Source organism: Nothobranchius furzeri, chromosome 6 (assembly GCF_043380555.1).
Source record: "Nothobranchius furzeri strain GRZ-AD chromosome 6, NfurGRZ-RIMD1, whole genome shotgun sequence".
Lineage (NCBI taxonomy): Eukaryota > Metazoa > Chordata > Actinopteri > Cyprinodontiformes > Nothobranchiidae > Nothobranchius > Nothobranchius furzeri.
Window position 1 is genome coordinate 38857046 of NC_091746.1, and position 13410 is coordinate 38870455.

The window sequence follows — 13410 nt, forward strand, 5'->3', positions numbered from 1 at the left end:
AGGAAGAAACCGGTGTCTGAGTGAAAAGTGATGGTTTGAATAAACTTAGGTTTTGTTGGAAAAGATGCATCAAACGTTATCTATATGTACTGCCTCACCGAAGTCGGACACTCTTTTAGATCCGGGACGCCAGAGGATGGTGATGTTTCATCCCGGTGACACCAGCGGCTGGCAGAGGAGACGTAGATGTCCGCGACCCGGTCCAGAGATGCCCGCGGTACACGTTGATGGAAAAATGTTTGCAGATGCGTTTTCTTAAGCTTAGTTCACTCAGAAATCAGAAGACTCGAGGCAAGTCCTCGTTAGTTGTTGCAATTCAGCTATTCCTGTCTGACTTGGCAAGAATAGCGTGTGTGTGTGTGTGGGGGGGGGGGGGGGGGGGGGGATGAGCCGATCGGCTCTGTCCCCCCTTTTGCGTTTATTCAGGTCTTCTCTCTTTCGGGATCAAGCACGAACTGAATCATGAACTGAAAAACTTACCAAAAGCCTTTCTCTTCTCAAAGCAAAACGTGTGCGTCAGCAAATGTGTTTTGGAGTTTACTGTGAGAGTCTGTGTGTGTGTGAATGTTTGAGTGTGTGAAGGTCACCACTAAAACATCCGTCTTCGTCTTCGTCTTCCTCCGCTTATCCGGGTCCGGGTCGCGGGGGCAGCATCCCAATTAGGGAGCTCCAGGCCGTCCTCTCCCCGGCCTTGTCCACCAGCTCCTCCGGCAGGACCCCAAGGCGTTCCCGGACCAGATTGGAGATGTAACCTCTCCAACGTGTCCTGGGTCGACCCGGGGGCCTTCTGCCGGCAGGACATGCCCGAAACACCTCCCCGGGGAGGCGTCCAGGAGGCATCCTGACCAGATGCCCAAACCACCTCAACTGGCTCCTAAAACATCCTCAGAACATTATTTAATTAAGCAGTGGTTCATTAGTTATTATGATTACCCAAAGCATAATAATCATTCATTTGATTAAAACACATTTATAATGAGCAAAGTGATAATACTGATCATTTAACAACTTAAAATAAAGGAAAGGAAGTTTGTTATGTTATGACTACTTTTCCATGAGAACACATCTTCTGGTGCTGCAGGTGTTCAGATGTTGTGGTTTCTCCCAGACTCGCTGGCGTTCAGGTCTTAATCTGTGGGTGAAAGTTCTCAGCGACCCAGCTCTTGACCCAGCCGAGTCAAATGACCTTTGGCACAGAAAACCCATATTTCCTCACGTTACATTTATCAGCTGTAGCAGCTATTTTCAATCATGGAGACTGTAAAAGTCAGTCTGTTGTAGATGTACATACAAGATTCAGTTCATCGAAGTTTCACTGTAATCCTTCATGTGGTTCATGGGATATGTTGTTGACAAACTCAGACAAAAGCATGATTCAGCATTTTTTGGTGACAGGTAATAAAAACTAAAAGTTCTTTGAGGTGGAAAATCATTTTGAGTACCAGATTATTTGAAGTCAAACCTGTCCTTCATTGCTACGTTGTTTTATGTAAGAATACATTTTTGTGCCTCTTTGTTATACAGAGTAAGAGGAGCTTGGTTTTACTTAAGCTAACGTGTTTGGACGTCTACTGCCCGCACCCCTCTCTGTTGACAATCATGGGACACAGTGATTAATGGAGGGGGTGCGGGCAGTAGTGGGCGACATCGTCCTCTGCTACCCACAGATAAACAGAAATGACACCACCAACATTGGCGATAGCTCTGACGAAGGCGGCAGTAGATGTCGAAACATGTTAGCTTAGGCAAAAAACAAGCTCCTCTTACTCTGTTTAACAAAGACCTCTAAAAATGACTTCAAACCTGTCCTGTTTGCCTTAAAATCCCAGATGTGAAGAAAAAGTACTACCCACATCTAAACTACTGAAACACGTCAGATTCTTCAAAAAACAATAAACACTTTTTATAAATGAAAATATATTGTATGGATTTACCACGGATTACACGTTTTAGCATAAATTCATCATTTACATTGTCGCGTGCCCGTCCCATTTACCGGTTCCTTTAAGACCCAGTTCCGTTAGAACTTATGAGACGGTGCATCCATCAGGGTTCGAGGGGATGTCGGCGAGTATAATTGTACTAGACCCAGGTTTGGACCATCTAATTAGAATCTTGTCTTTTATTTTAAAGGTGAAATGACTTGCACGAATAGCCAGCCCCAGAGTACTACACTTCTTTTAAACTCGTTACCTTTTGGTTAAGATACTAGAGAGAAGTCTGGAGGCAAGCCAAGCCTCTCAGCAATTGTTTGGGCTACCCGGAATTAATTGCGCCTCTAACAGCTTATGTGGGAGGTTGGTAACTATAAAATGATTTATGCTAGTTGATCAGGCTATCATAAGTTTATCAATTTATTTATTAATCCAACCTTCCAGCTGATTAGAGACTTTTTCAACCTGCAATCAGAGCCAAAATAACCTCGAATATTCTGCTTTTATCGCCCTTAAGACAACTCGTTACTCGCAAGGAGGGGGAAGTTAAAACTTCCCTTATCTTAAGGTTTCTTTATATTATTCTATTATAAACTGTAAAGTAAGTCCCGATAATTCAGAGACCGATCATCGATATGCTTACCTCTGTGCAATTTATGGCCAGGGCTCCAAACGTGAAGCTTTAGAGAAAACCTGAAAGAATCAGGATTATGTTTCTTTTTCAAAAAAGGTTTATTACAAAATCAAAATACAAAAATGGGTAAATAAATAACAACTGCTATCCCCCAAGGAGGAATTAGTTCAAAATGATTAAATAAGAGTTAGTTTACACTAGCTCCTGTCTTCTCAGAATCTCCCAAAAACTGAACCCCTTTCCGATCTGAGCTGCATCCTTTTATATCATTTCTGAGACTGCTCTAAACAATGTAAGAGTCACAAGTCATTCTCTCCTGACAGTTTAGGTCAAGGGGTCATTTACCAAATACACTTTTTTAGCTCTACATAAGACATTTGGTATCATTTTCACTACATGCAGTATTCACATGAGGGCACAAAAGTTACATGCTGCACTCCTGGAATGAGAGCACAGGTCATAAATCTTCATGTTGGTAGCAAATTGTAGATCTTCCCTCAGCATTCTTGAGAGCTTCTGGGTCCAGTTGGACTTTCCTCACTCCATGCCAGTCCTTCTTTTCCCGCCAGAGGTGGAGTTAGGGGCGGGATCATGGGTGTGTCCATGGGTGGATCCACAGAAGCCAGCTTGTCTTTTGACCCTTTGCCTAGTTCTGTCCTCACCAGCAAGTCCTGAACTATTGTCCTCTTGACCCTTGTGTGACCCTTGTCTCTGACCACTGTTTCTAAGCCTTGACCGGTTGCTCGGACTTGCAACAACATCACAATTTTTTTGAAGCAGTTGGTTTATTGACATTGAGGTAAAACACTAACTCGATTGGTACGTGAAAATGTTATTATTTCCATTAAGGCCACATGACACCCAAGAGTAGTGGTTAATATTCTCGTCATCTCTATAAATGGTTTTAGCAAACTGATATTTCCTTAGAGTTTCCAGCCACGCTCCATTTAAAAAGATTTTAAGTGAAAAGGAGAGAAGCTTGCTTGATCTTCTCTCTCAAACCCTAACCCTAACTCTTCTGGTTTCTCCCCAGCTGCTTCGGGCTGCTTGGTGAATTTCACAGACCCAGAGGGATACATAGACTCCTCTGACAACCCGCCTCTGCCCGATGGTGTGTTGCTGCACTGCACCTACACTGTGACTGTGTACACTGGCTATGGAGTGGAGCTGCAGGTATGAAGCAGGACAGAAATCTTCACTGGAAAGTTGCTGTCCAGATGTTCACAACTGGATGGATCCCTTATTTTCAGGATGGATGTAGTTTTATCAACGGATGCCGCAGTGAATGGTTCCTGTCTGTATGAGGATTCTCTGGGTTTAAATCCAGGTTAAATTCTGCCTCCTAGTGGCACCAAAGAGTTCATTTTCAGACATTCACACAAACATCTGATCATCTATTATTCACAAAGTGAATAGAGTATATATATATATATATATATATATATATATATATATATATATATATATATATATATATATATATATATATATATATATATTCTTTCCAGAGCTCAGACATGCTGTTTGCCTTCTGCAGGGTTAGGGTCAGGGTCAAGGTCAGGGTTAGGCTCTGACCAAAGACACCTAAGAATTGTAATTCTCATGTCTTTCTTTGGGGAGACACTGTATGTCCTTGTGTGTGTTTTAAAGTCTATGCTCTTGTTCTGTTTTAGATCACTTGCTCCTTGTTGTAATTATTCTCTATAATGCTATCTAGCTGTGTGCTGCTAACTTGTGTATTTTGACCCTACTTTGTGTTATGGTAACATTATTGCAAAGCTTCCAATCCCACTTTTATGTCTCAATTTGTTTTCATTTTGCTGTCATTTTATTCAAATCATTGCTAACCCCTCCCTGTTTAGTTATGAGTCAGAATAGCTGCTGGGACAAAGCAAACTTTGAAAGTTTACAACACAAAAAAACTCACATCAGACTTAATTGTCAGGTTTGAAGAACTTTTTAGGTTATTCTGTAGATCCAGTGAGTGTGTGCTCTGATACTACGGCCATATTCTTGTACCGCTTTACCCCAGTGTGACATTCAGCTCCCGGTTTTGTTGCCGTGGGAAACAGCAACAACTATTTCAGCAAGGGGCTCAGAGAAGGGTCTGGAGAATCGGGAAATAAATGGAATAAATGTATGAAGTGGAGATGTGGAAATATGTGCATTCATACTGTTCTAATCATTTCGGTGGCGTGGGTTATGAATACATCGGTTATGGCTGATTGCTGCACCTGAAACTGTAGAACGTTTTTTCCATCTGCTTCTGGGAGTTTTGGTTTGCTTTTCTAAAGAAACAAAGATAGTATTTGGGTTTTTCTGTTGTGACACTGAAAAAACATATGTAAATAAACATAGCAGCTAAACTATGGATTGCCCGCTTGCAACTTTACACAGAAACATACAACAGGGCATAACACTATGGACACAAAATGTAGAGACATGATATGTACACAAGGATATGCACATTGTGCATGCAATAATAATTTTTACACAGATGCAATTGTTCATTTGTTCTACATTTAACTGAGCAATAGCAGGTTATGGTTTTGGGGGAAGAATGGTATTTCAGCTGTGTATGACTCAGGGGAAGAAGCTATTTTTGATCCTGGTGGTGTGTGATCTGATTGATCTGTAGTGCCGTCCTGAGGGCAGCAGCTCAAACAGGCTGTGGGCAGGGGCCACTGGTTATCAGTTTGGTCTTTTGTTGACAGCTGGATCTTGCCATGTCTTTTAGGGAGGGCAGGGGGTGGCCAATGATCTTCTGAGCTGTGTTTATGGCCCTCTGCACAGCCTTGTTGTTGGACCACATTGTAGTAAATTATAACTATATATTAAAAACAAATGCAAAATATAAACAGACATTTAGCAAAATTATGCTGTTAAAAGTGAGATTCACTGAATTTTTCATCATTATTTCTGATTATAATTAGTCACTGAGTTTTTCATGCAGGCTGAACATGAAAATAGTCTCCTACACCTGTCTCCTGCATTAGCTTCTGATAGAAAAAGATGGTGAAACTCTAGCAAACGCCTGACTGATCTGCGTCACACTGTCACTTAACACTTATTGACTCACCCAAATCAAAATTGATCAAACATCAATGTTGCAAAGTAAAATGAGTCGCTGAGTTGGATTTCTGTTAGCCAATCAGAGGTGAGATGTCCAAATATCAGGAAGCAAGACTCCAAATCCTGTCGTTCAAAGCGCTTGTCTGATCTGGCTTACGAGATCCTGAAACAGGTGCACCTGGGCTTTTTGTACCCAGAGTATCGCTTACAATACGTTCATTCCTACTGGAGACCTCTGTAAATGTAGTGATTAAATGAGTGTTCCACACCTTTTAGAGACACGTCTGAGTTAAATAATGATTAATTGTAATTCTTTTTAAAATATATGGTTGATTAGATGACTCTGAATGCAATATTCGAGTGAGGTTCTTCTTAGGTTGGATGTAGTGGATACAATGTAGGTTTGCATCAAAATGTAGAAATTAACATGCACCATCATGTGATGCACAAACACAATCTCACTCTTAATCACAACTATCCAACAACAGCTCCTAACTGGACCCACAGTGACATTGTTGGATGCCACATGATGAAATGTGGCTGCTGATCTGTAGAGTGCACTGACGAAATCCCTGAACAGAAGAAATCTGAGATCAGAAAACTAAAACATGATTTGTGCTGATCAGAAAAGACCTGATCTTTGACAACTTGTTGTTGGGTTCAGGTAAAGAGCGTGAACCTGTCTGACGGTGAACAGCTGTCAATCAGAGGTGTAGATGAGCGAGGTGCCCTGCTGGTTCTGGCCAATCACACTCTGCTGGTGGAAGGTCAGGTGATCCGGAGTCCCACCAACACACTGTCTGTGTACTACCGCTCTGCTGTGGAGGGAAGCATGGGTGTCTTCCAGCTGCACTACCAGAGTGAGTCCAACTTATGACAGCTTATAGGCTAAGGAGCCTGTTTGCTGTCTATATTCTGTACATGGTAATTGTAAAATCAAAATCTCCTAAATGACTCTCTGTGAATTTGTGGTGTGAGTTTTCTGATTAGATCTCTGATTAATCAGCTTTCATCTCATTAGGAGAGTGAGAATATGGGATGTTGTGTGTGTGTGTGTGTGTGTGTGTGTGTGTGTGTGTGTGTGTGTGTGTGTGTGTGTGTGTGTGTGTGTGTGTGTGTGTGTGTGTGTGTGTGCCAACAAATTAGAGATGTGAAAAAGACCTGAGGATAGGAGGAACTAAGTGTTACAATCCACCTGTGTCATTAATCACACATCTAATCCTTTTACCTCATTTCCCGGCAGACGAATGCTGCTGATTGAGATTACAGTATATCTGCTGAGATGGATGTGGGAGCGATAAAAAGGCCCTAAAAACAACATAAAGAGGAAAGATGTATTATACCACACAGCTCACAAAGCTCATTAAAATTATTCAATTAGAAATGCGTCTGCAGACGGCTGATTTCTCAAGTGAGCAGCCACATTTATACAAACAAAAGCAGTGTGCTTAACTGCTAATTCTTAAAATCCATTATGGCTGACTGAATGGACTGAGAATAATCAATTAAGACTGTTTCACATAAGCAAGCACCAAATGTAAAACACTCTAGTCTGGTGAAGCTAAGAAAAACACAAAAACAACTTGAGAAAATTACAAATACGCACATTTGTTTTCTAAATTCTAAACCAGAGGAGGTTGATGATTAAAATAAAAACCTGGTTAAGTCTTGATTCTTTATGTTTGTGTGGGCTAGGTTTAGGGTGGGACGAGCCAGCTCCTCCCACTTTAAAATGGAATGGCCCTGCGCGGTGGGAGTGAGTCTCTGGCTCAAGAATAGATCCTCAAGTATGTTGATGTCCTGTTCTTAGTGATGGTGGGATGCATCAGAACTCTATCTGCAGTAAACTCGATCTTTCCTCTGGTCTGTTGTGGTAAAGAAGAGACATCTCAGTTACAGTCTGCTCTCCACTAATGGTCAGAAAGTTTAGATCTCTAAAATAAAGATATTTTCTCTGGCCTGGGATGGAATCCCCATGAAGGAGAGAACCATTGAGGGAGGAAAATTGATGTTATTTACTCTTAATGCTTCTAAAATCAATGATTTGTCAGTACACCGTGGATCGTTTTGTACATGTTGTGGACTCTGTGGTCTCCACATCCAAATCCCTCATGAAACATTGGACTAATTTTGATGACTGAGTTTTAAAAAAGATTAACGTAATTTCTGTGCAATCAGAGGAGTTACTTAACATTATTGTTATTTGTTTTGATGATGCTAAAGGTTTGGTTCACTGGAAAACCATTTTCAATTATTAAGTCTGATTATAATCAGTCACTCTGAGTTTTTAAAGCAGGCAGAACAGGAAAATAGTCTCCTACACCTATCTCCTGCTTTACAGATCTACGCCTCTTTCGGCAGAAGCTAACCGCTAGCATTAGCAACTCAAAAACATGGCAGAAGCTCCTCCAGGCTTGTTATTTGTGGAGATAAAACATCCATGTCCCCGAGCAAACAGTCAGTGGTAGAGTTGCGTTGCTTTGCTCCAATCCAAGGCCAGATGTTTAAATATCAGGAAAAAAGACTCCAAATCATCTCGTTTCAAGCACAGCTCTGATGCTGCATACTGGGCCTGCTGGGTCAGGGGCTTGTGGGCCTTTTTGTGCCCTGAGTTCTGCCTGCAAGACATTCATTCCTACTAAAGACCACTGCAAATGTATTGTTTAAAAGAGTAATCCACACCTTTAAATGTGTTTGAAATGTCAGGTGAAGTAAAATAGCACACAGCAAGTGCATATGTTTTTGAACTGTTGTTCATTTTGAAGAGAATTTAGCAGCATGTGTAGGATCGGTGTTTTATTGATCATTGTTCATTTTGTCTCATATCATCTGTCTGATTGCTTGTAGTCTTCAGACTGAGCTGCTCACTGCCAAAGAGGCCTCACTTTGGGGAGGTGTTGGTGCTGGATCTGCTCCCTGGTAACGCCGCCCTCTTTCACTGCCACATGGGTTACCATCTGCAGGGAGAACCGCAGCTCACCTGCCTCAATGCCTCTCTGCCGGTTTGGAGTGGCAAGGAGCCCACCTGCAGGGGTGAGTGAGTGTGTGTGTGTGTGTGTGTGTGTGTGTGTGTGTGTGTGTGTGTGTGTGTGTGTGTGTGTCTCCTAGTTTATAGTGTTAGTAAGAATAACCCTCCACTAAGCAAAAGGGTTTGTAAAATCTTTCCAAGAAACATCTTCCAGCTCAGCCTATTATCCCATGCTTTCCATGCTAATTATATTTAGCTCTGCTGTGTTCTTTTAAGCCAACAGAATATCTAAAGTTGTCGTTGTTGATTAAATGTTACCATAACCAAGCTGTGGCTGTGTGACAGCTACCTGCAGCTGATCTCAGATGCCCCTGACCGCCAAACATCTGGAACAACTTGATCCTTTGGGCTCCTCTGTGCATCTGAGCTTAGAATTGAACTAGTTTTGGGCTGTATGGATTAATGTTTTTATTCTGAGTAGTTCTTTTATATATTTTTGTGAAGCACTTTGTTTTTCTATCCTAAAAAGAATGCTTTACAAATAAAGTTTACATACTAACGTCTTTGCTCTCTGTAGCACTTTGTGGAGGAACAGTGAAGAATGCCAGTGTGGGGAGGGTGCTCTCCCCGTCCCCTCATCATGGGCCTAATGCCACCCTGGACCGTTCCTGCTCCTGGTCCCTGGAGGCACCCAAAGACCAGAGACTGCACCTGCACCTGGAGAGGCTGGCCCTGGGACCAACAGACAGGTAAAATCAGCCTAAATCTGTGACTGAGGAGTCCTCACCAGCAAGAGATATCCAAAATAAATAATAATAATAATAATAATAATAAACACCAAGACAAAAGAAGAGAAAACACAGACAAAAGAGTTTAATAGCCATGACCAAGGAAAACAACCGAAACAACCACTAAGTGTCTCTAAACTAAACAGTTATAAGCAGAAAAACAAAGGTGACATTCTGCGTGGAAATAAGGAAAAAACACAAAGCTATAAGAAAATCTAACCTTTAATGCTTGTAAATGTTAAATTTGATCAGTGAACATATTTGAAAGTCTGAGATTTGCTGACAACCAATGATTAGGAGAATGTCTGTTTGTAAAGGACACAAACACATCGTATGACTTCAGACTTCTGCACCACCGTGCTTACAGGATTGTGTTTTCTATCATGTAAACTAACCACTCTGAGTGATCTAGTGTTGTTGTAGCTGCAGGTTCATGAATGGATTAATGAGCGGATGAAAAGCTGTAGTGTTGGATAGATGTGCAGCAACTGTTCACAGCTACCAGATGTTGGTTTCTAATAATGGTTTGGATTTATATAGCGCTTTTAAAGACAACCAAAGCGTTTTCCATTATTCATGCGCTCTCACATTCATGAGCTGCTCTGCCGGTGATGGTAAGCTACCTTGTAGCCACAGCCGCCTTGGGGCGGTCTGACAGTTTTAGCTATCAGTGCAAAAAAGACATTAAAGCTGCTTTAGCGAATTTACAGATCAAGCTAGTTTTGAACGCATGGTCACTCACCCCTCCCTTCGGGTATCTGCCTCGAGATGCTTGTGCCAGAACCAGAAACTATAGGGAAACGAGAAGGCTGTAAACACCAGTCGCAGTTTTCTATGTCCAAACGTCTTTTGCTGTCCTTGACTTCAAATGATGTATTTCTTTTTCTGACTCTGGTAGTTTGTCCTAAAGTTGAAGTGGTAGCAGCCGGCTGCTTCTCTGATATTATTGAGCGGAGAGCAAGAGAACCATTTTTCTCCCCTTTTTTTATTCTCCACAATACATTTATAGCTATACTACGTTAGAATGTTAAGAGGCATGATAAAAAGTTTCAAACTAACTTGTTTTTTCCATTGCAGCTTCAAAAGAGACAAATAAAACAAAGACAAACCAGTTTGTGAATAAATACAATGGTGAAGGAAAAGGAAATGCAGTAAAGTGGCCAGAACTGTACCGTATTTGTATCTAACAGATGTTCTCTCCTAGGAGAATTAAAAGGGGATAGAAGGTGTTTTGTTCATGAGTTCTATAGCAGAGAAGCAAAAACCTGTCTCTGTCTTGAGGTTTTGGTTCTGATGGACCAAAACCTCCTGTCATAAGTCCAAATGAAACTTGTCATAGAGTTGAATCCGGTTAAGCTTATCCTGGCCGAGACCAGACATCACTCAGATTTGGCTCTCCGTCTCAAAGGGTAAGAACCCCTAGACCTGATGGGCATTACCCTGTGCAGGAACTATAAACCTGTGCAGGGTTTATTTAAGCTGCTGGTGAGGAGACTTGCTAAGCCTCCATCTGCCTACGTCTGAGCATCTTACCCTGTTTCCTCCTGACCTCCTCACTGAGTAGTTTTGCACTGGGATGGAGGATGCACCAGACTGAATGAATGAGCTCAAGTACTGATAGCTGGGGGGGTCAATTTAACACGGATCATTTATTTTTTCTACAAAGTTTGCAATAGGAATCTACTCAATTTTAAATCCACTGTCATGTTTTTTATGTTACCCTCTCCTTCACATATTAACAGCACATGTCGGGGTTGTAACATCAACATTGTCAACAAGCAACAACACTTCATTTATAATCCTCAGCTGCTTTTAGAGAAAGTGTAAAGGCTGCTCAGAGACTAAATCGACAACACAGACAAGCACTCAGCATCCAGAAGGTACTGTATTTGGTTTGTTCTAGATGCAGTGGACACCAAACACTGGTGTGAAATGTTTGGCTCACCATTATATTTATCATCCATCCATTTTCAGAACCCTTTTGCCCATGTAGGGGGGTGGGGGGGTGGGGGGGGGCTATTCCCAAGCGGTCCATTATATTTATTAACTATAAAAATGTTTAGGCCTACAATCCTATGTTGGATTGGTTTTGTTCACACTAAACGTTTGTATTGTTGCAGGCTGGTGCTGTGGAGTGGTTTGGACGCCGGCTCTGTGGTTCTGTTTGACTCGGGTCGAGGAGGCCAGATACCATTCGAGGGAGTGATTAGTGAAGGTCCAGCTGTACGGATCCAGTTTATTACAGATCAGCCCAATCACAACACGGGATTCAATATCCGCTACGAAGGTAAAGACTGAACCAGGCTGTCGTGTTGCAGAGCTTAAACTAAGAACTGTTACTTAGCAATTATGCCCACAAACGGCTCCAAAGCCGAGTGTTTTTATGCGTGATGTTCTGCCAACCTGAGTAATGCTGCCTTGCCAGGAAACAGAGCTGCCTATCGTGATGATGAGAACCAAGCGTCCTAGTTTTCTAGCAGTGTGAGGGGTGCCAAAGGACTGAAAAGTTCCTTCATTACGATAATCCTGTCAGCAACGATAAAAAAGACGAGCTAAAATCAGTGGCGGAGCCAGGACGTAGCAAATGGGTGGGCCTAGAAAAATCTGGATGGGCCTAATTAATTTCAAAGCTCATATGAGATGTGTGTCGCACGCGTGCATGTCAAAATTACATTTCAATAAAATTTCTCAAGCCACGAATAATCCTATGATAGAAGATTGTATTTTAGATACTAATTCCATGAATCTCTGTTAAAGTTAAATTTTAAGGAATGTTACCGATGCTGGACTCCCGCTCTGGGCCAAGACCTGCACACTCTCTCGTGAACTTTCAGGACCTTGGACAGGTTCTAATCTCAGCCAGGCGTGCTGCCGTGCTTGTCTCAGCATCCTAGCTGCAAGCTATTAGCTAAGAGCTGAAGATCCAAAAGACCGCAGTTTGCCAGAGGTCACCGCATGTTTCAAAAATCAGGATTTTTGACTGTTCTTCATGCTCCAGATAGCTCAGGATGCAGCAGGAGGTAGTGTAAAACCAGAGATCAGGTCAGATGATTCTCAGCAACCGTGCCCTCCACCAGGGAATAATCAGCAAGTATGATCCAAGCGCGCGCACACACACACACCTTGACTAAGCAGCATACACCTCCGACCACACCCCCTCTCCTCACCGGCTCTCAAGGGCTCGGACTCATTCACGAACACCAACAGCAATGCGCCGACGCGGTTCGGGACGGTCCAGATAACAACAACAATAAAATGAACAGAACCAAATAAAATGGCCTTAGAGGACTAGAGCAGACCCGACGAGATACCCGGATGAAACGATTTGTTTCCTTTACCGGATTAACGTAAGTGAAAGGAAAAGCATCAGATAAAAGGTCCATGCATGTCCGCTGTGTGCTAAGCGTCTGTCCCCCCCTCACACCCAGTCCTTTCTCAGTTTACACCGCTGACAAAATCAATGATGTCATCTGCATACTCTGGGAAATGCCTGGTTCAGCTGTGAGAAGTTCAGGACAGGAGGACGCTTCTGAGAAAAAAAAAATCATGAACCTCACTGGGTGGCTGGCACGGCATCAGACTGTTTTCTCTGCAGTAGGTTAATAGTTGCTTAGTGTCCGTAAGCAGGTGCCAATTCACTTTTTTTATGTAAAAGACCAAATTACAACTCCAACAAGCAAACTGGAAAACTTATTCATAATATGATTTAAACTAACACCAGATATAAAATTTTAAGTACTTTAATTACACAGTGAAAAAAGTGCACATTCATTAAAGTAATTATTTTATATTGTAATTGTTGTGACAACATAACTGGGGTTGCTAAGCAGTTGCTTGCTTGGCCACATCTTGAAGTTGCTATAGCAACACCAAGCCACTGCCTGGCCTTGCCCCTGGTGGGTGGGCGCTCTGTCAAACTGGGTGGACCTGTGCCCACCCAGGCCCACCCATAGCTCCGCCCCTGGCTAAAATTCATCTTTGTAAGAATTATGCTGGCTATAGATGGTCAGGGAT

The 13410-nt window shown here is 42.3% G+C and overlaps 1 protein-coding gene across 2 annotated transcripts in view; it reads left to right on the forward strand.

The window, feature by feature from the left end:
• Positions 1-13410, forward strand: part of LOC107395585 (seizure 6-like protein) — a 454127-nt gene that overhangs the window by 398113 nt on the left and 42604 nt on the right. For both annotated transcript variants that reach the window (XM_070552211.1, XM_070552210.1), the window contains exons 3-7: positions 3602-3741; positions 6305-6500; positions 8488-8673; positions 9186-9357; positions 11517-11683. In XM_070552211.1, the coding sequence (XP_070408312.1) occupies positions 3602-3741; positions 6305-6500; positions 8488-8673; positions 9186-9357; positions 11517-11683 (861 nt within the window). The remainder of the gene's footprint in view (positions 1-3601; positions 3742-6304; positions 6501-8487; positions 8674-9185; positions 9358-11516; positions 11684-13410) is intronic.